Source organism: Cottoperca gobio, chromosome 8 (genome assembly GCF_900634415.1).
Source record: "Cottoperca gobio chromosome 8, fCotGob3.1, whole genome shotgun sequence".
In the NCBI taxonomy this organism is placed as follows: Eukaryota; Metazoa; Chordata; class Actinopteri; order Perciformes; family Bovichtidae; genus Cottoperca; species Cottoperca gobio.
This window is the reverse complement of record NC_041362.1, coordinates 12,096,776-12,122,612: the sequence shown is the minus strand read 5'-3', so window position 1 is coordinate 12,122,612 and position 25,837 is coordinate 12,096,776. Positions and strand designations below refer to the sequence as shown.

At 39.1% G+C, this 25,837-nt stretch overlaps 2 protein-coding genes across 4 annotated transcripts; both read right to left on the bottom strand.

The window, feature by feature from the left end:
• Window positions 1–5,556: 5,556 nt before the first annotated feature.
• On the bottom strand, window positions 5,557–8,876 carry LOC115011927 (interferon-induced protein 44-like). 2 transcript variants are annotated; one of them, XM_029437213.1, is made up of 8 exons: window positions 8,764–8,876; window positions 8,117–8,128; window positions 7,913–7,946; window positions 7,628–7,826; window positions 6,807–6,950; window positions 6,498–6,669; window positions 6,292–6,392; window positions 5,557–6,145 (listed from the first exon to the last, which is right to left on the bottom strand). In XM_029437213.1, the coding sequence occupies exons 2-8, from the start codon at window positions 8,124–8,126 to the stop codon at window positions 5,984–5,986; spliced, it is 822 nt and encodes a 273-aa protein (XP_029293073.1). In that variant the 5' UTR covers window positions 8,127–8,128; window positions 8,764–8,876; the 3' UTR covers window positions 5,557–5,983. The 2 variants fall into 2 exon arrangements, with proteins under 2 accessions (XP_029293073.1, XP_029293072.1); XM_029437212.1 differs by lacking the exon at window positions 8,764–8,876 and having other exon boundaries at window positions 8,117–8,705.
• Window positions 8,877–18,406: 9,530 nt separating this feature from the next.
• On the bottom strand, window positions 18,407–21,718 carry LOC115011602 (interferon-induced protein 44-like). Of its 2 annotated transcripts, XM_029436729.1 has the most exons (8): window positions 21,606–21,718; window positions 20,964–20,975; window positions 20,760–20,793; window positions 20,475–20,673; window positions 19,656–19,799; window positions 19,348–19,519; window positions 19,142–19,242; window positions 18,407–18,995 (listed from the first exon to the last, which is right to left on the bottom strand). In XM_029436729.1, exons 2-8 carry the CDS (start codon window positions 20,971–20,973, stop codon window positions 18,834–18,836), a joined length of 822 nt encoding a protein of 273 aa, XP_029292589.1. In that variant the 5' UTR covers window positions 20,974–20,975; window positions 21,606–21,718; the 3' UTR covers window positions 18,407–18,833. The 2 variants fall into 2 exon arrangements, with proteins under 2 accessions (XP_029292589.1, XP_029292588.1); XM_029436728.1 differs by lacking the exon at window positions 21,606–21,718 and having other exon boundaries at window positions 20,964–21,130.
• Window positions 21,719–25,837: the final 4,119 nt, after the last annotated feature.

The window sequence follows — 25,837 nt, the reverse complement described above, 5'->3', positions numbered from 1 at the left end:
AAGCTCAGCCATCCGTGAGAGACCCAGAGTAGAGCCGCAGCTCCTTTGCATTGAAAGGAGCCAGTTGAGGTGGTTCGGTCATATAGTAAGGATGCCACCTGGGTGCCTCCCTAGGGAGGTGTTGCAGGCACGTCCAGCTGGAAGGAGACCCCGGGCAAGACCCAGGATTCGGTGGAGAGATTATATCTCCTCACTGGCCCGGGAACGCCTCGGGATATCCCAGTCGGAGCTGGCGGATGTGGCCCGGAAAAGGGGTTTGGGGTTCCCTACTGTAGCTGCTTTCCCCGCGACCCGACCCCGGATAAGCGGTAGACGATTGATAGATGGAAAATACAGTAATACATTTAAAACATTATATTATACTTAATTATACAAACACATGATATTTTACTATAAACAATAAAATAAACTGAAGGAAATGCAACGCTGTTACTGAATGTCAACCCTGTTACTCTAATTATAGTAATAATAATAATGATAATAATAATAATAATAATAAGCTTTATTTGTATAGCACCTTTTATACAAGAATTGCAGCCCAAAGTGCTTCACAGCAAAAAACATAACAATTAGTACAAGGACAGAATAAGAGCATTTACAGTACAATAATCACAGTGTAGATGTAAATGAGTCTGAAGTACTATTATAAAAATAGCTGAATTAAAATAGCAGATAAAATTGCAGAATTAAAATAATATAATATAGCAGAATTACAATTGTATAAAAATAGCTGAATTAAAATAGATAAAATAGCAGCCTTTACACATTCTTTGACATTATAATAATCACTTTGTCTGTACTTTCATCTATATTTGTCTTTGCAAATAATCCACATACTTTCTTCCTATCCCTGTTCTCTGCTTCCTTCTCCCATAACATAAACTGTCTTTTATGTTCTTCCATTGTTTTCAACGCTTCAGATTTAATCTCTCTCTTTGACATTACTTTTTCCTCTTGCTCTCTCAACCTTTTTTAACTTTCTTACTTCCTCAACACTAAATGATCCTCCTTCAGGAAAACCATGCTTAAAAATGTATGAAATCATTTAAATTAGTTTAAAGTGGCACCATTAAAAGGCTAAGATAAAAATATATAAAATATCACCATTAAAAGGTTAAAGTAAAGAGATATAAAATATCACTATTAAAAGGCTAAAGTAAAGAGATATAAAATATCACCATTAAAAGGCTAAAGTAAAAAGATATGTTTTTAACTTACTTTTGAAGATATTGAGCGAGCTTGCCTCCCTAATGTCTGCAGGTAAAGTGTTCCATAGCTTTGGTGCATAATTGATAAAGGTTGCATCCCCAATTTTCTTTTGGATGTTTCTGGGAACATTTAATAAACCAGTAGTGGATGATCGTAATGTTCTTGGGGGCACATAGTTTATTTGAGAGTTGGCAGTGTAACTTGGTGCGGTTCCGTTTAGAGCTTTGTATACAAGAAGGAGGACCTTAAAATCAATTCTAAAAGTTACTGGAAGCCAGTGTAGAGTAGCTAACACTGGAGTGATGTGGTCTCTCCTCTTGGTTCTAGTCAGCAGCCTCGCTGCAGCGTTTTGGATCAGCTGAAGTCTCTCCGTTACAGGTAACAGGGTTGCAAATCAATGTTAATTTTACCTTTTACCTCAGGAATTAATGCTAGCTGCACAATGTAATGCTAATGTTAAGGAATGGACACACTTAGATATCTAACTAAAGAAAGATATGTTTGAAATTAATTTGTTTTAGTCTCATAATGTGAGTAACAGGGTTGCGTTCGTGTGAGTGCCACACTCTAACAAGAGTGAAAAGATTGGAAATATATAAAAAATAAAAGGGAGGACTTACCTTTGGTCTACCCATGGTAGTAGCACATGACTTGCTGATGTCTTTCCTCTGTGTCATGTGACTAACAGTTTTTTCACTTCCTCTGCCAAGCTAAAAAGGTTACGGTATCAGGGTGGCGCGCATGTTGTGGGACACACTTTCATTGTAAAATGATTGTTATTTAAGATATGTTTATGATTTAAAAAATTGATTTTAACATTACAAGAGACATATATCAATAGAATAATACCAAAAAGAGTAAATAAAAACCCTATTTTAAATGTTATATTTGACATGCAAGTTGGTCACCAAGAAGCTGGGAAAAGAGAAAAATGCTATTTTAGGAGTGTTTGAGAGCTATTTGATATTTTAAATAATATTTTGAAACAACTTTTTCTGCAATTTTATATACATTTTCTCTCAAGACAAGTATATCTAACACAACAAGTGCATGGTTTAGCTTTTTGGGCATGGATTATTAGATTTTTTATATGTGGGACATGTATACATGTATACATATACCTGTGTACAGGGAAATGTCCTCCAATAGATCGTGCGCATGTGACGTCACGCTTATGTCTATCATAACTGGCCCGCTGGTTCTGGTTTTGGTAAAAATACATATTTGAGGAAGTATCTAAATGTGTTAGAAATGAAACTGTCCCGGGACAAACTGACGACAGACGGAGCCTGCGATGTGATGAAAAGAGCGGATTAGTGCAGGATGCGGGAGAAGATGCAGCGGGAGAACTGTGCAGGTGAGCTGACGGTGTATCACCGCATCACACACACCAGGAAGCCCTGTGTTGTAAAGCTATATGTTCCCGACCCCTGCCATAGGTCAAGACGCTTGTCTCAGTCACGTGATACTTTACAACTTAATCCCACAAGCAAATATTTGTGGAAAACAAACCTCTTTAAAGAGCTTTTTTGGAAAGGGGAAAAGACCCAATGAGGAGACAGAAGAAGAAGAGCCTAATACTTCCAAGAAAAAGAAAGCTGCATTTAAAAGACAATACCAGGAGTCCTACTTAAAATACGTGTTTATCGCTACAGGTGATTCTCATGCGCCGCTCTGCATAATACACAGGCTCGCAAAAGAGGCAACGAAGCCTTCAAAGCGGCTTCGGCACCTGGAGACCAAGCACCCGGCATTAAAAGACAAGCCCTTAGAGTTTTTTGAAAGAAAAAAACATTAACAAGAAGGACAGAAGCAACTACTGATGGCCATCACATCAACAAATGCGAGTGCACTGAGAGCGTCATACTTAGTGACTAACCATATAGATCGTGTGCATGTGACGTCACGCCTACGTCCTAACCCGTAAATCAGCCATGTTGGATGATATACACAATAAAGACTGCGCCTGTTCGCGTGGGAGTTGCTGCAACGCTTCGTAATTTTCTTTGTATTTAAACGTCTAAGATTGAAAGAAATGCCAATCGTGTGCGCAGTGTATAACTGTGGTCATAACGCTACTCGTGACCCAGAGAAACGCTTCTTTAGATTTCCTAAAATCATCAAAAACAATGATCCACAAAAGAGGGATGAATTGCTGTCTACCGAACGCCGCAAGCTGTAGTTTAGCAACATAACTCGTGAGGATTTAACAGAAGAAAAAGCACAATTCACCCGTGTGTGTGGCGTCCACTTTATATCTGCTAAGAGCTCATGCTAAAGCTATGTCTTCAATGTTTACATTAAACATTTGTGCTTATGATATACCCGAACACTGTAAGACCTTACTTCTCGTCACTAGGAGAAGCCTAGAAGCCTTCTCACTCACAAACCACGGCTTGAGCGGTGTATCTCGAGATCTTTGAGAGTGATTTACACAGGCATGGACGAGCACCCTGTCATCTTTCACTAGTTTGGTAAGAAGACTACCAACCCAGCCAGAAACAAATAAATTATAAGCATCTAAAGCTCCTGTATGCCTTCATTTGTGCGTTGGTTGCCCACGACGTTTGTAGCACAAGGTAGTTCACAATATCCGGATATTCAATCGGCAGTAATGAATCTAAATCCTCAATATAATCTGACGGCTTTAGCGTGTACGGGTCAAGGCCGCAAATTTGGACTTTTTCTCTGAATCTTGCCTTTGCAGAGGACTCCAGAGAGTCACAATACTTTGAAGAAGTCGGAGTTGTATTACTGTTGTTGTTCGCTTTAAATGCCATTGTTGATTTGTTATCCAACCAACATGGAGTCGCACGCATACGTCACACAGTTTTGTCACGTGTTTGCACACTACCTATTCTGGGATGACCCAGCTACGATGGGGCGCTAGGTCCGTTTTTTACGCTAAACATGGCAGAAAAGCGAAAGAAAACTAACTATTTTCACAATGATTGGGAGGAAGAATTCTTTTTTTACAACAGTGAAATAAAAGTGTGTATGTCTCATTTGCGGGGCGACGGCAAAGCGGCACATTGTGGAGACACTTCGGTACCTGTCACAAAAGCTACCATGCTAACTAACTCACTACCTGCAGCACTGCGGGCAGAACAAGCCCTGAGTTACGGGAAGCTTTGGACAGCAGCAGTCTGTTTTCACGAGGAAACAAGTCACAGAAAGCATCGGAAGCTTAATTTAGAGCTGCATATTTTTTAATAAAGAACAAGAAAGCCTTTTCGGACGGAGAGGTCTTAAAAGGTGCAATAATGTTATTGAAAACACTGTTCAAAGACGAGAAGAAAGGTTCCGATGTGATCTCCACTCTCTCCAATGTTACAACGTTAGTGGTTTGTACAAACAGGATATGATTTGAAGATGTGACAGTTAATTACATAATTTTTTTTTTTACAGAAGTGATACTTTGTACTAAAATATAACTGGTGTAATTTTGAACAAAATTAAAGTGTGATCAGACAGTCTCTTCACATATATGAATATTTATTATGATTATTATTATTAATGATAATATTATCATTAAAGGTGAACCGTGAAACTATGTTATTCAGGAAGTTTGTATCAAACAAGTCTTATTATTAAGTAGCCTACCCTTGAAGTAGCTCTCGGTATCAAAAAAGGTTGGTGACCCCTGGCTTAGGCTATATTGCCATGAGGTTGACACCATGAGACATTTCCAATGAATCTTGGCAACTATCTGCCTTACAGCTAAAGTCACAACCACGTAAATTGTTCGTGTATTGCCAAGCCCACTCTCAACCTTGAACATGGAGGTTACACATCTTTATTTTGGTGATCATTATTATATTTAAATGAAGTATAAATGTAAATCTTGGTAGCATGTGTCAACGTGGCAAAATGTGGTCCTGGAGAGACCTACTGTAGCGGATACTACCACAGAAGACATTCTCATGTCGGATTTCAAAATTAAGCCCTTATAATGTGTTATTAATGCAATGTTTTTACTCATTTTCAGATTAGAACGAAAGGGAGACATCCTGTTGCTACAGACTAATTTCACTTAAAACTGATAGAAGACCACCTCAGTGTCATTCGGAGAATATCAAGATAAATATTATATTTTATATGTATTTATATATGACTCTTAAGTGGAACTAGTGTGTGGTAACAGGCAATTTCCTTTTGATTCTAATCTGAAAATGAATTAAATATTGCTCTAATCACACAATTTAAAGAGTTTAATTTCTAAATATATCCTACATCAGAATGTACAATTGAATGAAGAATTCATTCCATTAAAATAATAAAAGCTGACCTCTCAGACGCACTTCTATCTCCAAATGCATATGGTCGGAAAATAAGTCAAACATTCAATTAATGTGAAATAAACAAATATGCTGACAATGACGACGGCAGCATAGTTTATTTGGACCATAAAACCTTTTACCATGGACAGTTGTGAGTATAACCACATGCAAACACCTTGTCTTCAAACTTGATGAGTTTTCTTAGGGACAAGTGAAGCTGTTGCTTCGATCTGAATGAGCAGCCAATCACAGAAACAAACACATTTCAAACAGAATTTCCAATTAAATTAAAAAGCCAGGAATGAAGCCTCACATGATACAATGCTGATGTACATGGCATTGTATCATATAAATGATACAGTATATCCATAACATGCTTGACATTTTCTTTTTTTAAGTACCCTACACATTACTGTTCAGAAAAAGACTCTTGAGAGTAGTGTTGTTTTCATGCTTTGATCCTAAGGTCTGTCTCAGCTCAGCAGTATGTGGGTCTACAGGTTGTTGATGAAGTCTTCTCCATAGACAATCATCTGTCTCAATGCGATCAGTATCGGCCCATTAATGTCTTCATTTGTTTGGAGTTCTGATTCGTAGTTCTTCACAAGAAATATGCAGTTTTGTGGAATTCCCAGCATCAAGCTGAATTTGTCGACCTGAGTAACGGCATTTCAGTTTATCAGTAAATTGCAAAGTGGTGACCAAAGGAGATTTTCGTGCTGAAATTCTTCAAATTGAACTTAAATAACATTTTGATATTACAAATCTAACAACAAATACAAAATCCCCAATAGAAACGTACCTGTTCCTTTAGGTATATGCTCTCGTAGACATTTTTTATGTTGTTCTTCACCTCAGGACAGGCTTCATCAACTTTGGTGAGAATAGCCAGTTGTGGAATCCCTGTCAAGACACAAACCTAATCAGTATTTTAAACATGTTTTCTGCTTTTTTCTTTTTCTTTTTGGGGGAGAGGGGGTTCATAACTATTGAGATGTCTGCTCTTACCCATGTCACTGGCTGCTAGTCTGACGTCTCTCATCTTCTTCACAACTTCATCACTTATTAAAGATACCAAGTCGGCAGGCATGACACAAACCAGAGCGTGAACCTTGTCGTCCAGAGAGGGACATGAGTTGTATTCTTGATCACTTTCCTTCAACTGGACTCCAGGAATGGGCTTGGAAAAAAAAATACAACACCAATAACATTTGGCACAATGCAAAGCATAATTACGTTTAAAAAGTGGTAAATGCAAAATATTAATAAAAAATAAATAAAGTAAATTAAATGATGTCAGAGTTCAAAGGGTTGTACCTTGTAACCTTCTGTCACATGTCCCATCAGGGCCAGTTTGATGTCTTCCACATTCATTCCATTCCTTTGCTCAAAGCCCATGGTGTCATTGAAAATGAAAGGGTAAAAGCTCTCGGGGTCTTTGTGGATTTTAAAAGCTTTGTACTGTAAAGCAGAAGGTGTAGTTATTTACATAATTTTAGCAAATCCCAGATAAGTTTGCAATATAAAAAGTCAAAGTCATTGCTTCTTCCAGAGAAACACAGGATGGCATTGGATTCAATTCTGAGCTTGTACATTATATCTGAAGAGTAACAAAAGAATAACTGGATGCAATTGAAATAAAGCAAATGTGTTTGTTTCTGAATATAGAATCAAACCAGAATCTGCTTTATTGGCCATGTGACATTGACTCCGGTTATAAAGTTGGTCTCAGTCTACTCACACACAGCTCAAAGAACAATTTAAAGGAAGATACAAATACACATACAGCTAAACAAACACACAGCTGAACAAAGATAGGTATACATGAACATAGAACTAGTATGTACATACAAGTAGGTGAAAAACAGATGTAAGCTATATACAATATAATTATATATAAAAGCAACAATGGCCAACAACATAAAATGTCTTTATACAAATCAAATACAAATAGTGCAAAGGAATAAATATAGAATGTAATTACTTTATAATACACGAGTTAGGTGATTATGAGAGCTACACACAGCGTGCAGGACTTATATTTGACAATGATGGATGAAAAAAACACAACTGTGTGGTTGGCAAAAATAAATACACAATCACAATCTAGAATCCCCACTATCTATAGTTATTCATACCTTTTTGGTAAAGCTGTTCGCAGAGATTGTATCCGTCATAACTCGACCGGTAACTCTGCCGAGTAAAACACTTTCAAGAGAGTTGATGAAACTGGACTTGCCAGCACCGACTGGTCCATGAAGCAGAATTCTGAGATTTTCGACATCATTGTTTTGAGGTTTGTAAGATTTAATAAAATTGAGATTCTCCTCGTTGGTCCTTTTTAATGAAAGAAAAAACATTGGAATAAAATCATGTACGATTTTTATTACTGAATACACAACATTGTGACAACTCATACTCACCATGGCATAGACCTCCATGGCTGACTAAATGATGCTAAAGGGAAAATTGCATAATGTTTACATACAGTGTGACAAAGTTGTATTTCAAAACTTCATCAACATCATGCATTCCTTTCTGTGAATGTTTTCATTATCAACATTTCAATAACTTTCGCAATATTTGGAACATCTTACAACCTAAAAGTGTGACAGGTCAAGACTTACCTCCTCCCATAGCTGTAAAGTAAGAAATGTACATGTAAATGTGCATGAATAAAAAGTTTAAGAGAAAGAATTTTATTGTTGCCTAAAATCTAAAAGTGGACTGAGGTCCTCTCTCTCTCTCTCTCTCTCTCTCTCTCTCTCTCTCTCTCTCTCTCTCTCTCTCTCTCTCTCTCTCTCTCTCTCTCTCTCTCTCACTTTCTCTCTCTCTCTCTCTCTCTTCATACTTAGTTTGATTTGGTAATTTTTATCTTGTAAATCTTATACTGTCTCCTACTGTATATTGCAACTGTTACAGCGTTATAGACACAATACAAATAATAATAAAAAATATATAAACATGTTATGCAATCAATGTTAGCAGTTAAACTGTGACAAGAAGAAGGTGATAAGAATAGTAGGTAGTCCCGTTTAAAAACGAAACACAAGTTATAGTTCACAAGTTTTCACTTTAACGTTTAGGTACCTACATTACCCGATTACGTATTCTTTTTTTCTTTAAAGCTGTAGGTCTACAGGGCGTTTAAGTATTTGAGAGTAGAATAATAATAACACCATAACTATTCTACACTGAAATGACGCTTTTACTGAAAATTACGATAGCTTAAAGAGACTTTTCTTTCTTGGTTGACATGTTAGAAAGTCTTTACCTTTATTTACGTGGCTCTGGATAGAGTGCCCTTCAACTGAATGTTCACGGGAATAATGACTGAGCGTTATAGCGGACAGCTCGCTTTCACTTTCGTGTTCTTCCCACCCACGTGACTTAAAGGAATCGCCTTTTAAAAGGAAACACTCTTTTGCCAGGAACTGATTTCACTTTAAAGTGAGAGAAGAAGACCTCAGAGTGTCATTCGGAGAATATCAGGATAAATATTACATTTTGAAGGGCTTTCATTTTGAGATTCCACATCAAAATATACTAAAAATGTATGTGTGACACTCATAGGTGGTCATATATGACTCTTAAGTGGAACTAGTCTGTGGTAACAGGCAATTTCCTTTTGATTCTAATCTGAAAATGAATTACATATTGCTTTAATCACACAATTTAAAGAGCTTCAATTCTGAAATCCTACATCTGTCACGATCTGGTTGTACTTTGGTTTCCTGTTTTATTTTGAAATGGTTTGTGTTTTCTGTTTTATTTGTTACTTTGTATTTTTGATTCAGCTTTGTTTTATCAAAGGCTCACTCTTTGTTATAATCTTCGTCTGGTTACTGCATTTGGGTCCTCCCCTGTCATGAACCGTGACAGAACGATCCAACAAGGCACACTGGGGCAGGCAGGGATATATACACAGACACCAAATGAGGGAACAAGACACAGCTGGGGGAGAAAGGCAAAGACACCAGGGCAGGGTAAATGGACACAGGAGGAACAAATTAACAATCAGAAAATGAGGGGAAACACACAGACAGGAAGTACCAGATCGTGACAACATCAGAATGTCCTGATATTTTCTGAGTGACACTCTGAGTTGGTGTACTGTCATTTTGAAGTCAGATTGGTCTTTGGAAATGTATTCTTTATTATTTAGTTGAACTTATTATTCATGCAATTGAAATTCATTTTTTCCCAGAAAAATATTTTGCAGATGTTAGGTTTAAAAAATAATAATATTCATTTAATTTAGATATTATGTGTTAATATTATTTCCATCCATCGTCTACCGCTTATCCGGGGTCGGGTTGCAGGGAGAGCTGCTCCAGTAAGGAACCCCGAACTTCCCTTCTCTGGGGCCACATCCTCCAGCTCCAACTGGGGTATCTTGAGGCGTTCCCAGGCCAGTGAGGAGATATAATCTCTCCACCGAGTCCGGGCTCTTCCCCGGGGTCTCCTCCCAGCTGGACGTGCCTGCAACACCTCCCTAGGGAGGCGCCCAGGTGGCATCCTTACTAGATGCCCGAACCACCTCAACTGGCTCCTTTCAATGCAAAATTATTATTAATATTATTAATGCATTTTTATTTATTTTTATTGAAAGACTGACTTACTTAATGAATAAATATGAAATTGCAAATCACATTAACCTGGAACCTAGTTTTTATTTTGAAGTCACTTCTTCCTTGCTCTTACCGTAATACTAATAACACAAACACCAAAACAACACAGGGCCAGTTTGACCAGCCTGGTGTGATCCCATTGCAAAGGGTCTCTAGTATATAGTTTGCCCCGAGTGTAGGAAAACTACACTTTTCAATGCCTTATGCATTGAAAACGGATGGCATGAATTTACCCGTCAGGGCTGATTGCCTGTTGCTCTTTATAGGAAAACTTGAGATCAAACCCCTCGGTGCCCACCTGATATTGTTCAGATTTAACGGGAAGTGGTTCTCCAGGAAAAGACGGCCAACGTTTAGCTTGTCAAAGAGGTTTATTTTGCTTCTGGATGTTATTTGAAGAGGATTGTTGCCTGGTCAAGAACAGACTTTCAGGATCTTAAGCTTTCTGAGAGGATTAACAAACATGAATGCAGCAAGACAACAGGGTAACATTTACGTGGAATTGAGCAGCATAGTTTTTGCCCCACCTTTTCTTTCCCCCTAATTACGCCACTAGTAATGAAACCTTACATGGTTTAGTGATTACTGTAATTATACATGAATAAAAATCACTAAAAAGTCCCATGCAGATTACTGTTTTTATCATACAAGGTTTAAGCATCCATCTGCAGGGGCGGAAGAAGTATCCAAGTCTTTAACTTAAGTAAAGGTAGCAGTAGGACTAATACAGTTTAAAAATACTTTAAAATCTCCATAAGAAGTGAGTTTAACAATATAGTCCTGACATTAATGGTCCCCAGAGGATAAATCCTTTAGACTTTGGTGATCACCTGACCATTACTCTAGTGCTCTAGTTGGTAAACTATCTTGACAGCTATTAGAATTACTGTGTAGGCCAGGGGTAGCCAACGCGGTGCACTTGGTCGCCCGCAGGGATTACGTGAGTCACCCGCAGGGCATGTTCTAAAAATAGCACTAGTCACCATGGAGCAAAAAAAATCTAAAAAAATGTTTGAATTGTTTTGCTGTTTTTTTTAAATCAATAACACTTGAATTATTCTTCATTTTAAAATGACAATATTGAATATAGAATTAAAAAAACAAAAATGTTTTATATATAGGCTCTATGACCTCTGACCCTGTAGGGATGCAAGCTAAATCTCCATTTCCCTTTTCAGACAAGCTACCGGGAGCAGCTGGGTCATTCCAGAATTGGAGGACAATTTAGACATCAACACTTTTGAAAAATGAACCTTTTATTTTATTATTTTTTGTTATGTATTTAGGAAAAACAGATAATAAACAATCAAAAACAGTGATTTGGCCAACAAAGGCATCAAATGTACACTTTTTATTAGACGTTTTATTTACAAATAAATACTCAGGACCACAGAAATGTTGTTTGATAATATTCTATATATATTTTCCAATGAAGGATTAACAGGAAGAGTATCAATGATACATAAAAAACATGTCAACACAACAACAAACTGGATATAATCAAATATACACTGGACAAATATAAAACATGGAGGTCACTGAGGTAGTCAAACAACTCCACAGTGGAAAGGCCCCAGGGGTTGATGAGATGCGTCCAGAAATGCTGAAGGCTTTGGGTGTGGAGGGGCTGTCTTGGTGGACATGCCTCGTCCACATTGCGTGGAAGTCTGGGAGAGTGCCTAGGGGGTGGCAAACCGGGGTGGTGGTTCCCCTATTCAAAAAGGGGGACCAGAGAGTGTGTGCCAACTACAGAGGTATCACACTTCTCAGCCTCCCCGGTAAAGTCTACTCCAAGGTGCTGGAAAGGACAGTTCGGCCGATAGTCGAACCTCTGATTGAAGAGGAACAATGCGGACTCCGTCCTGGTCGTGGGACAACGGACCAACTCTTCATTCTCGCATGGATCCTGGAGGGGTCCTGGGAGTACGCCCAACCGGTCTACATGTGTTTTGTGGATCTGGAGAAGACGTATGACCGGATTCCACGGATGATACTTTGGGAATATGGGGTGGGGGGGGTCACTTCTGAGGGCCATCCAATCCCTGTACGCCCAAAGCGAGAGTTGTGTCCGGATACTTGGCAGTAAGTCGGACTCGTTCCCAGTGGATGTTGGCCTCCACCAGGGCTGCGCTTTATCACCAATCCTGTTTGTGATAGTCATGGCCAGGATATCGAGGGGTAGTCGTGGAGGAGAGGGGTTGCAGTTTGGTGGCCTGAGGATCTCATTGCTGCTCTTAGCAGATGATGTGGTCCTGATGGCATCATCGGTCTGTGACCTTCAGCAGTCACTGGATCGGTTCGCAGCAGAGTGTGAAGCGGTTGGGATGAGGATCAGCACCTCGAAATCTGAGGCCATTGCTCTCAGCAGGAAACCAGTGGATTAACTACTCCGGGTAGGGAATGAGCCCTTACCCCAAGTGAAGGAGTTCAAGTACCTCGGGGTCTTGTTCGCTAGTGAGGTGACAATGGAGCGAGGGATCGGCCAGAGAATCAGAGCAGCGGGGGCGGTATTGCATTCGCTTTACCGCACCATTGTGACGAAAAGAGAGCTGAGGCAGAAGGCAAAGCTCTCGATCTTCTGGGCGATTTTCGTTCCTACCCTCACCTATGGTCATGAAGGCTGGGTCATGACCGAAAGAACGAGATTGCGGGTACAAGCGACCAAAATGGGTTTTCTCAGACGGGTGGCTGGCGTCTCCCTTAGAGGTAGGGTGAGAAGCTCAGCCATCCGTGAGAGACCCGGAGTACAGCCGCAGCTCCTTTGCATTGAAAGGAGCCAGTTGAGGTGGTTCGGTCATATAGTAAGGATGCCACCTGGGCGCCTCCCTAGGGAGGTGTTGCAGGCACGTCCAGCTGGAAGGAGACCCCGGGCAAGACCCAGGACTCGGTGGAGAGATTATATCTCCTCACTGGCCCGGGAACGCCTCGGGATATCCCAGTCGGAGCTGGCGGATGTGGCCCGTAAAAGGGGTTTGGGGTTCCCTACTTTAACTGCTTTCCCCGCGACCCGACCCCGGATAAGCGGTAGACGATTGATAGATGGAAAATACAGTAATACATTTAAAACATTATATTATGCTAAATTATACAAACACATGACATTTTACTATAAACAATAAAATAAACTGAAGGAAATGCAACGCTGTTACTGAATGTCAACCCTGTTACTCTAATTATAGTAATAATAATAATGATAATAATAATAATAAGCTTTATTTCTATAGCACCTTTTATACAAGAATTGCAGCCCAAAGTGCTTCACAGCAAAAAACATAACAATTAGTACAAGGACAGAATAAGAGCATTTACAGTACAATAATCACAGTGTAGATGTAAATGAGTCTGAAGTACTATTATAAAAATAACTGAATTAAAATAGCAGATAAAATTGCTGAATTAAAATAATATCATATAGCAGAATTACAATTGTATAAAAATAGCTGAATTAAAATAGATAAAATAGCAGCCTTTACACATTCTTTGACATTATAATAATCACTTTGTCTGTACTTTCATCTATATTTGTCTTTGCAAATAATCCACATACTTTCTTCCTATCCCTGTTCTCTGCTTCCTTCTCCCATAACATAAACTGTCTTTTATGTTCTTCCATTGTTTTCAACGCTTCAGATTTAATCTCTCTCTTTGACATTACTTTTTCCTCTTGCTCTCTCAACCTTACTTTTAACTTTCTTACTTCCGCAACACTAAATGATCCTGCTTCAGGAAAACCAAGCTTAAAAATGTATGAAATCATTTCACCATTAAAAGGCTAAGATAAAAATATATAAAATATCACCATTAAAAGGCTAAAGTAAAGAGATATAAAATATCACCATTAAAAGGTTAAAGTAAAGAGATATAAAATATCACTATTAAAAGGCTAAAGTAAAGAGACATAAAATATCACCATTAAAAGGCTAAAGTAAAAAGATATGTTTTTAACTTACTTTTGAAGATATTGAGCGAGCTTGCCTCCCTAATGTCTGCAGGTAAAGTGTTCCATAGCTTTGGTGCATAATTGATAAAGGTTGCATCCCCAATTTTCTTTTGGATGTTTCTGGGAACATTTAATAAACCAGTAGTGGATGATCGTAATGTTCTTGGGGGCACATAGTTTATTAGAGAGTTGGCAGTGTAACTTGGTGCGTTTCCGTTTAGAGCTTTGTATACAAGAAGGAGGACCTTAAAATCAATTCTAAAAGTTACTGGAAGCCAGTGTAGAGCGGCTAACACTGGACTGATGTGGTCTCTCCTCTTGGTTCTAGTCAGCAGCCTCGCTGCAGCGTTTTGGATCAGCTGAAGTCTCTCCGTTACAGGTAACAGGGTTGCAAATCAATGTTAATTTTACCTTTTACCTCAGGAATTAATGCTAGCTGCACAATGTAATGCTAATGTTAAGGAATGGACACACTTAGATATCTAACTAAAGAAAGATATGTTTGAAATTAATTTGTTTTAGTCTCATAATGTGAGTAACAGGGTTGCGTTCGTGTGAGTGCTACACTCTAACAAGAGTGAAAAGATTGGAAATATATAAAAAATAAAAGGGAGGACTTACCTTTGGTCTACCAATGGTAGTAGCACATGACTTGCTGATGTCTTTCCTCTGTGTCATGTGACTAACAGTTTTTTCACTTCCTCTGCCAAGCTAAAAAGGTTACGGTAACAGGGTGGCGCGCATGTTGTGGGACACACTTTCAGTGTAAAATGATTGTTATTTAAGATATGTTTATGATTTAAAAAATTGATTTTAACATTACAAGAGACATATATCAATAGAATAATACCAAAAAGAGTAAATAAAAACCCTATTTTAAATGTTATATTTGACATGCAAGTTGGTCACCAAGAAGCTGGGAAAAGAGAAAAATGCTATTTTAGGAGTGTTTGAGAGCTATTTGATATTTTAAATAATATTTTGAAACAACTTTTTCTGCAACTTTATATACATTTTGTCTCAAGACAAGTATATCTAACACAACAAGTGCATGGTTTAGCTTTTTGGGCATGGATTATTAGATTTTTTATATGTGGGACATGTATACATGTATACATATACCTGTGTACAGGGAAATGTCCTCCAATAGATCGTGTGCATGTGACGTCACGCTTATGTCTATCATAACTGGCCCGCTGGTTCTGGTTTTGGTAAAAATACATATTTGAGGAAGTATCTAAATGTGTTAGAAATGAAACTGTCCCGGGACAAACTGACGACAGACGGAGCCTGCGATGTGATGAAAAGAGTGGATTAGTGCAGGATGCGGGAGAAGATGCAGCGGGAGAACTGTGCAGGTGAGCTGACGGTGTATCACCGCATCACACACACCAGGAAGCCCTGTGTTGTAAAGCTATATGTTCCCGACCCCTGCCATAGGTCAAGACGCTTGTCTCAGTCACGTGATACTTTACAACTTAATCCCACAAGCAAATATTTGTGGAAAACAAACCTCTTTAAAGAGCTTTTTTGGAAAGGGGAAAAGACCCAATGAGGAGACAGAAGAAGAAGAGCCTAATACTTCCAAGAAAAAGAAAGCTGCATTTAAAAGACAATACCAGGAGTCCTACTTAAAATACGTGTTTATCGCTACAGGTGATTCTCATGCGCCGCTCTGCATAATACACAGGCTCGCAAAAGAGGCAACGAAGCCTTCAAAGCGGCTTCGGCACCTGGAGACCAAGCACCCGGCATTAAAAGACAAGCCCTTAGAGTTTTTTGAAAGAAAAAAACATTAACAAGAAGGACAGAAGCAACTACTGATGGCCATCACATCAACAAATGCGAGTGCACTGAGAGCGTCATACTTAGTGACTAACCATATAGATCGTGTGCATGTGACGTCACGCCTACGTCCTAACCCGTAAATCAGCCATGTTGGATGATATACACAATAAAGACTGCGCCTGTTCGCGTGGGAGTTGCTGCAACGCTTCGTAATTTTCTTTGTATTTAAACGTCTAAGATTGAAAGAAATGCCAATCGTGTGCGCAGTGTATAACTGTGGTCATAACGCTACTCGTGACCCAGAGAAACGCTTCTTTAGATTTCCTAAAATCATCAAAAACAACGATCCACAAAAGAGGGATGAATTGCTGTCTACCGAACGCCGCAAGCTGTAGTTTAGCAACATAACTCGTGAGGATTTAACAGAAGAAAAAGCACAATTCACCCGTGTGTGTGGCGACCACTTTATATCTGCTAAGAGCTCATGCTAAAGCTATGTCTTCAATGTTTACGTTAAACATTTGTGCTTATAATATACCCGAACACTGTAAGACCTTACTTCTCGTCACTAGGAGAAGCCTAGAAGCCTTCTCACTCACAAACCACGGCTTGAGCGGTGTATCTCGAGCTCTTTGAGAGTGATTTACACAGGCATGGACGAGCACCCTGTCATCTTTCACTAGTTTGGTAAGAAGACTACCAACCCAGCCAGAAACAAATAAATTATAAGCATCTAAAGCTCCTGTATGCCTTCATTTGTGCGTTGGTTGCCCACGACGTTTGTAGCACAAGGTAGTTCACAATATCCGGATATTCAATCGGCAGTAATGAATCTAAATCCTCAATATAATCTGACGGCTTTAGCGTGTACGGGTCAAGGCCGCAAATTTGGACTTTTTCTCTGAATCTTGCCTTTGCAGAGGACTCCAGAGAGTCACAATACTTTGAAGAAGTCGGAGTTGTATTACTGTTGTTGTTCGCTTTAAATGCCATTGTTGATTTGTTATCCAACCAACATGGAGTCGCACGCATACGTCACACGGTTTTGTCACGTGTTTGCACACTACCTATTCTGGGATGACCCAGCTACGATAGGGCGCTAGGTCCGTTTTTTACGCTAAACATGGCAGAAAAGCGAAAGAAAACTAACTATTTTCACAATGATTGGGAGGAAGAATTCTTTTTTTACAACAGTGAAATAAAAGTGTGTATGTCTCATTTGCGGGGCGACGGCAAAGCGGCACATTGTGGAGACACTTCGGTACCTGTCACAAAAGCTACCATGCTAACTAACTCACTACCTGCAGCACTGCGGGCAGAACAAGCCCTGAGTTACGGGAAGCTTTGGACAGCAGCAGTCTGTTTTCACGAGGAAACAAGTCACAGAAAGCATCGGAAGCTTAATTTAGAGCTGCATATTTTTTAATAAAGAACAAGAAAGCCTTTTCGGACGGAGAGGTCTTAAAAGGTGCAATAATGTTATTGAAAACACTGTTCAAAGACGAGAAGAAGGTTCCGATGTGATCTCCACTCTCTCCAATGTTACAACGTTAGTGGTTTGTACAAACAGGATATGATTTGAAGATGTGACAGTTAATTACATAATTTTTTTTTTACAGAAGTGATACTTTGTACTAAAATATAACTGGTGTAATTTTGAACAAAATTAAAGTGTGATCAGACAGTCTCTTCACATATATGAATATTTATTATGATTATTATTATTAATGATAATATTATCATTAAAGGTGAACCGTGAAACTATGTTATTCAGGAAGTTTGTATCAAACAAGTCTTATTATTAAGTAGCCTACCCTTGAAGTAGCTCTCGGTATCAAAAAAGGTTGGTGACCCCTGGCTTAGGCTATATTGCCATGAGGTTGACACCATGAGACATTTCCAATGAATCTTGGCAACTATCTGCCTTACAGCTAAAGTCACAACCACGTAAATTGTTCGTGTATTGCCAAGCCCACTCTCAACCTTGAACATGGAGGTTACACATCTTTATTTTGGTGATCATTATTATATTTAAATGAAGTATAAATGTAAATCTTGGTAGCATGTGTCAACGTGGCAAAATGTGGTCCTGGAGAGACCTACTGTAGCGGATACTACCACAGAAGACATTCTCATGTCGGATTTCAAAATTAAGCCCTTATAATGTGTTATTAATGCAATGTTTTTACTCATTTTCAGATTAGAACGAAAGGGAGACATCCTGTTGCTACAGACTAATTTCACTTAAAACTGATAGAAGACCACCTCAGTGTCATTCGGAGAATATCAAGATAAATATTATATTTTATATGTATTTATATATGACTCTTAAGTGGAACTAGTGTGTGGTAACAGGCAATTTCCTTTTGATTCTAATCTGAAAATGAATTAAATATTGCTCTAATCACACAATTTAAAGAGTTTAATTTCTAAATATATCCTACATCAGAATGTACAATTGAATGAAGAATTCATTCCATTAAAATAATAAAAGCTGACCTCTCAGACGCACTTCTATCTCCAAATGCATATGGTCGGAAAATAAGTCAAACATTCAATTAATGTGAAATAAACAAATATGCTGACAATGACGACGGCAGCATAGTTTATTTGGACCATAAAACCTTTTACCATGGACAGTTGTGAGTATAACCACATGCAAACACCTTGTCTTCAAACTTGATGAGTTTTCTTAGGGACAAGTGAAGCTGTTGCTTCGATCTGAATGAGCAGCCAATCACAGAAACAAACACATTTCAAACAGAATTTCCAATTAAATTAAAAAGCCAGGAATGAAGCCTCACATGATACAATGCTGATGTACATGGCATTGTATCATATAAATGATACAGTATATCCATAACATGCTTGACATTTTCTTTTTTTAAGTACCCTACACATTACTCTTCAGAAAAAGACTCTTGAGAGTAGTGTTGTTTTCATGCTTTGATCCTAAGGTCTGTCTCAGCTCAGCAGTATGTGGGTCTACAGGTTGTTGATGAAGTCTTCTCCATAGACAATCATCTGTCTCAATGCGATCAGTATCGGCCCATTAATGTCTTCATTTGTTTGGAGTTCTGATTCGTAGTTCTTCACAAGAAATATGCAGTTTTGTGGAATTCCCAGCATCAAGCTGAATTTGTCGACCTGAGTAACGGCATTTCAGTTTATCAGTAAATTGCAAAGTGGTGACCAAAGGAGATTTTCGTGCTGAAATTCTTCAAATTGAACTTAAATAACATTTTGATATTACAAATCTAACAACAAATACAAAATCCCCAATAGAAACGTACCTGTTCCTTTAGGTATATGCTCTCGTAGACATTTTTTATGTTGTTCTTCACCTCAGGACAGGCTTCATCAACTTTGGTGAGAATAGCCAGTTGTGGAATCCCTGTCAAGACACAAACCTAATCAGTATTTTAAACATGTTTTCTGCTTTTTCTTTTTCTTTTTGGGGGGAGAGGGGGTTCATAACTATTGAGATGTCTGCTCTTACCCATGTCACTGGCTGCTAGTCTGACGTCTCTCATCTTCTTCACAACTTCATCACTTATTAAAGATACCAAGTCGGCAGGCATGACACAAACCAGAGCGTGAACCTTGTCGTCCAGAGAGGGACATGAGTTGTATCCTTGATCACTTTCCTTCAACTGGACTCCAGGAATGGGCTTGGAAAAAAAATACAACACCAATAACATTTGGCACAATGCAAAGCATAATTACGTTTAAAAAGTGGTAAATGCAAAATATTAATAAAAAATAAATAAAGTAAATTAAATGATGTCAGAGTTCAAAGGGTTGTACCTTGTAACCTTCTGTCACATGTCCCATCAGGGCCAGTTTGATGTCTTCCACATTCATTCCATTCCTTTGCTCAAAGCCCATGGTGTCATTGAAAATGAAAGGGTAAAAGCTCTCGGGGTCTTTGTGGATTTTAAAAGCTTTGTACTGTAAAGCAGAAGGTGTAGTTATTTACATAATTTTAGCAAATCCCAGATAAGTTTGCAATATAAAAAGTCAAAGTCATTGCTTCTTCCAGAGAAACACAGGATGGCATTGAATTCAATTCTGAGCTTGTACATTATATCTGAAGAGTAACCAAATAATAACTGGATGCAATTGAAATAAAGCAAATGTGTTTGTTTCTGAATATAGAATCAAACCAGAATCTGCTTTATTGGCCATGTGACATTGACTCCGGTTATAAGTTGGTTTCAGTCTACTCACACACAGCTCCAAGAACAATTTAAAGGAAGATACAAATACACATACAGCTAAACAAACACACAGCTGAACAAAGATAGGTATACATGAACATAGAACTAGTATGTACATACAAGTAGGTGAAAAACAGATGTAAGCTATATACAATATAATATATATAAAAGCAACAATGGCCAACAACATAAAATGTCTTTATACAAATCAAATACAAATAGTGCAAAGGAATAAATATAGAATGTAATTACTTTATAATACACGAGTTAGGTGATTATGAGAGCTACACACAGCGTGCAGGACTTATATTTGACAATGATGGATGAAAAAAACACAACTGTGTGGTTGGCAAAAATAAATACACAATCACAATCTAGAATCCCCACTATCTATAGTTATTCATACCTTTTTGGTAAAGCTGTTCGCAGAGATTGTATCCGTCATAACTCGACCGGTAACTCTGCCGAGTAAAACACTTTCAAGAGAGTTGATGAAACTGGACTTGCCAGCACCGACTGGTCCATGAAGCAGAATTCTGAGATTTTCGACATCATTGTTTTGAGGTTTGTAAGATTTAATAAAATTGAGATTCTCCTCGTTGGTCCTTTTTAATGAAAGAAAAAACATTGGAATAAAATCATGTACGATTTTTATTACTGAATACACAACATTGTGACAACTCATACTCACCATGGCATAGACCTCCATGGCTGACTAAATGATGCTAAAGGGAAAATTGCATAATGTTTACATACAGTGTGACAAAGTTGTATTTCAAAACTTCATCAACATCATGCATTCCTTTCTGTGAATGTTTTCATTATCAACATTTCAATAACTTTCGCAATATTTGGAACATCTTACAACCTAAAAGTGTGACAGGTCAAGACTTACCTCCTCCCATAGCTGTAAAGTAAGAAATGTACATGTAAATGTGCATGAATAAAAAGTTTAAGAGAAAGAATTTTATTGTTGCCTAAAATCTAAAAGTGGACTGAGGTCCTCTCTCTCTCTCTCTCTCTCTCTCTCTCTCTCTCTCTCTCTCTCTCTCTCTCTCTCTCTCTCTCTCTCTCTCTCTCTCACTTCTCTCTCTCTCTCTCTCTCTCTTCATACTTAGTTTGATTTGGTAATTTTTATCTTGTAAATCTTATACTGTCTCCTACTGTATATTGCAACTGTTACAGCGTTATAGACACAATACAAATAATAATAAAAAATATATAAACATGTTATGCAATCAATGTTAGCAGTTAAACTGTGACAAGAAGAAGGTGATAAGAATAGTAGGTAGTCCCGTTTAAAAACGAAACACAAGTTATAGTTCACAAGTTTTCACTTTAACGTTTAGGTACCTACATTACCCGATTACGTATTCTTTTTTTCTTTAAAGCTGTAGGTCTACAGGGCGTTTAAGTATTTGAGAGTAGAATAATAATAACACCATAACTATTCTACACTGAAATGACGCTTTTACTGAAAATTACGATAGCTTAAAGAGACTTTTCTTTCTTGGTTGACATGTTAGAAAGTCTTTACCTTTATTTACGTGGCTCTGGATAGAGTGCCCTTCAACTGAATGTTCACGGGAATAATGACTGAGCGTTATAGCGGACAGCTCGCTTTCACTTTCGTGTTCTTCCCACCCACGTGACTTAAAGGAATCGCCTTTTAAAAGGAAACACTCTTTTGCCAGGAACTGATTTCACTTTAAAGTGAGAGAAGAAGACCTCAGAGTGTCATTCGGAGAATATCAGGATAAATATTACATTTTGAAGGGCTTTCATTTTGAGATTCCACATCAAAATATACTAAAAATGTATGTGTGACACTCATAGGTGGTCATATATGACTCTTAAGTGGAACTAGTCTGTGGTAACAGGCAATTTCCTTTTGATTCTAATCTGAAAATGAATTACATATTGCTTTAATCACACAATTTAAAGAGCTTCAATTCTGAAATCCTACATCTGTCACGATCTGGTTGTACTTTGGTTTCCTGTTTTATTTTGAAATGGTTTGTGTTTTCTGTTTTATTTGTTACTTTGTATTTTTGATTCAGCTTTGTTTTATCAAAGGCTCACTCTTTGTTATAATCTTCGTCTGGTTACTGCATTTGGGTCCTCCCCTGTCATGAACCGTGACAGAACGATCCAACAAGGCACACTGGGGCAGGCAGGGATATATACACAGACACCAAATGAGGGAACAAGACACAGCTGGGGGAGAAAGGCAAAGACACCAGGGCAGGGTAAATGGACACAGGAGGAACAAATTAACAATCAGAAAATGAGGGGAAACACACAGACAGGAAGTACCAGATCGTGACAACATCAGAATGTCCTGATATTTTCTGAGTGACACTCTGAGTTGGTGTACTGTCATTTTGAAGTCAGATTGGTCTTTGGAAATGTATTCTTTATTATTTAGTTGAACTTATTATTCATGCAATTGAAATTCATTTTTTCCCAGAAAAATATTTTGCAGATGTTAGGTTTAAAAAATAATAATATTCATTTAATTTAGATATTATGTGTTAATATTATTTCCATCCATCGTCTACCGCTTATCCGGGGTCGGGTTGCAGGGAGAGCTGCTCCAGTAAGGAACCCCGAACTTCCCTTCTCTGGGGCCACATCCTCCAGCTCCAACTGGGGTATCTTGAGGCGTTCCCAGGCCAGTGAGGAGATATAATCTCTCCACCGAGTCCGGGCTCTTCCCCGGGGTCTCCTCCCAGCTGGACGTGCCTGCAACACCTCCCTAGGGAGGCGCCCAGGTGGCATCCTTACTAGATGCCCGAACCACCTCAACTGGCTCCTTTCAATGCAAAATTATTATTAATATTATTAATGCATTTTTATTTATTTTTATTGAAAGACTGACTTACTTAATGAATAAATATGAAATTGCAAATCACATTAACCGGAACCTAGTTTTTATTTTGAAGTCACTTCTTCCTTGCTCTTACCGTAATACTAATAACACAAACACCAAAACAACACAGGGCCAGTTTGACCAGCCTGGTGTGATCCCATTGCAAAGGGTCTCTAGTATATAGTTTGCCCCGAGTGTAGGAAAACTACACTTTTCAATGCCTTATGCATTGAAAACGGATGGCATGAATTTACCCGTCAGGGCTGATTGCCTGTTGCTCTTTATAGGAAAACTTGAGATCAAACCCCTCGGTGCCCACCTGATATTGTTCAGATTTAACGGGAAGTGGTTCTCCAGGAAAAGACGGCCAACGTTTAGCTTGTCAAAGAGGTTTATTTTGCTTCTGGATGTTATTTGAAGAGGATTGTTGCCTGGTCAAGAACAGACTTTCAGGATCTTAAGCTTTCTGAGAGGATTAACAAACATGAATGCAGCAAGACAACAGGGTAACATTTACGTGGAATTGAGCAGCATAGTTTTTGCCCCACCTTTTCTTTCCCCCTAATTACGCCACTAGTAATGAAACCTTACATGGTTTAGTGATTACTGTAATTATACATGAATAAAAATCACTAAAAAGTCCCATGCAGATTACTGTTTTTATCATACAAGGTTTAAGCATCCATCTGCAGGGGCGGAAGAAGTATCCAAGTCTTTAACTTAAGTAAAGGTAGCAGTAGGACTAATACAGTTTAAAAATACTTTAAAATCTCCATAAGAAGTGAGTTTAACAATATAGTCCTGACATTAATGGTCCCCAGAGGATAAATCCTTTAGACTTTGGTGATCACCTGACCATTACTCTAGTGCTCTAGTTGGTAAACTATCTTGACAGCTATTAGAATTACTGTGTAGGCCAGGGGTAGCCAACGCGGTGCACTTGGTCGCCCGCAGGGATTACGTGAGTCACCCGCAGGGCATGTTCTAAAAATAGCACTAGTCACCATGGAGCAAAAAAAATCTAAAAAAATGTTTGAATTGTTTTGCTGTTTTTTTTAAATCAATAACACTTGAATTATTCTTCATTTTAAAATGACAATATTGAATATAGAATTAAAAAAACAAAAATGTTTTATATATAGGCTCTATGACCTCTGACCCTGTAGGGATGCAAGCTAAATCTCCATTTCCCTTTTCAGACAAGCTACCGGGAGCAGCTGGGTCATTCCAGAATTGGAGGACAATTTAGACATCAACACTTTTGAAAAATGAACCTTTTATTTTATTATTTTTTGTTATGTATTTAGGAAAAACAGATAATAAACAATCAAAAACAGTGATTTGGCCAACAAAGGCATCAAATGTACACTTTTTATTAGACGTTTTATTTACAAATAAATACTCAGGACCACAGAAATGTTGTTTGATAATATTCTATATATATTTTCCAATGAAGGATTAACAGGAAGAGAATCAATGATACATAAAAAACATGTCAACACAACAACAAACTGGATATAATCAAATATACACTGGACAAATATAAAACATGGAGGTCACTGAGGTAGTCAAACAACTCCACAGTGGAAAGGCCCCAGGGGTTGATGAGATGCGTCCAGAAATGCTGAAGGTTTTGGGTGTGGAGGGGCTGTCTTGGTGGACATGCCTCGTCCACATTGCGTGGAAGTCTGGGAGAGTGCCTAGGGGGTGGCAAACCGGGGTGGTGGTTCCCCTATTCAAAAAGGGGGACCAGAGAGTGTGTGCCAACTACAGAGGTATCACACTTCTCAGCCTCCCCGGTAAAGTCTACTCCAAGGTGCTGGAAAGGACAGTTCGGCCGATAGTCGAACCTCTGATTGAAGAGGAACAATGCGGACTCCGTCCTGGTCGTGGGACAACGGACCAACTCTTCATTCTCGCATGGATCCTGGAGGGGTCCTGGGAGTACGCCCAACCGGTCTACATGTGTTTTGTGGATCTGGAGAAGACGTATGACCGGATTCCACGGATGATACTTTGGGAATATGGGGTGGGGGGGGGGTCACTTCTGAGGGCCATCCAATCCCTGTACGCCCAAAGCGAGAGTTGTGTCCGGATACTTGGCAGTAAGTCGGACTCGTTCCCAGTGGATGTTGGCCTCCACCAGGGCTGCGCTTTATCACCAATCCTGTTTGTGATAGTCATGGCCAGGATATCGAGGGGTAGTCGTGGAGGAGAGGGGTTGCAGTTTGGTGGCCTGAGGATCTCATTGCTGATCTTAGCAGATGATGTGGTCCTGATGGCATCATCGGTCTGTGACCTTCAGCAGTCACTGGATCGGTTCGCAGCAGAGTGTGAAGCGGTTGGGATGAGGATCAGCACCTCGAAATCTGAGGCCATTGCTCTCAGCAGGAAACCAGTGGATTAACTACTCCGGGTAGGGAATGAGCCCTTACCCCAAGCGAAGGAGTTCAAGTACCTCGGGGTCTTGTTCGCGAGTGAGGTGACAATGGAGCGAGGGATCGGCCAGAGAATCAGAGCAGCGGGGGCGGTATTGCATTCGCTTTACCGCACCATTGTGACGAAAAGAGAGCTGAGCCAGAAGGCAAAGCTCTCGATCTTCTGGCAATTTTCGTTCCTACCCTCACCTATGGTCATGAAGGCTGGGTCATGACCGAAAGAACGAGATTGCGGGTACAAGCGACCAAAATGGGTTTTCTCAGACGGGTGGCTGGCGTCTCCCTTAGAGATAGGGTGAGAAGCTCAGCCATCCGTGAGAGACCCAGAGTAGAGCCGCAGCTCCTTTGCATTGAAAGGAGCCAGTTGAGGTGGTTCGGTCATATAGTAAGGATGCCACCTGGGTGCCTCCCTAGGGAGGTGTTGCAGGCACGTCCAGCTGGAAGGAGACCCCGGGCAAG

Coding starts and splice junctions, on each gene's coding strand:
- LOC115011602 (XM_029436728.1), bottom strand. CDS start 21,009: ATGCACATTTACATGTACATTTCTTACTTTACAGCTATGGGAGGAG. Junction 19,800..20,474: donor CGAACAGCTTTACCAAAAAG/GTATGAATAACT, acceptor TCTGCTTTACAG/TACAAAGCTTTTAAAATCCA. Junction 19,520..19,655: donor ATGTGACAGAAGGTTACAAG/GTACAACCCTTT, acceptor TTTTTTTCCAAG/CCCATTCCTGGAGTCCAGTT.
- LOC115011927 (XM_029437212.1), bottom strand. CDS start 8,162: ATGCACATTTACATGTACATTTCTTACTTTACAGCTATGGGAGGAG. Junction 7,827..7,912: donor CCATGGAGGTCTATGCCATG/GTGAGTATGAGT, acceptor TTCATTAAAAAG/GACCAACGAGGAGAATCTCA. Junction 6,670..6,806: donor ATGTGACAGAAGGTTACAAG/GTACAACCCTTT, acceptor TTTTTTTCCAAG/CCCATTCCTGGAGTCCAGTT.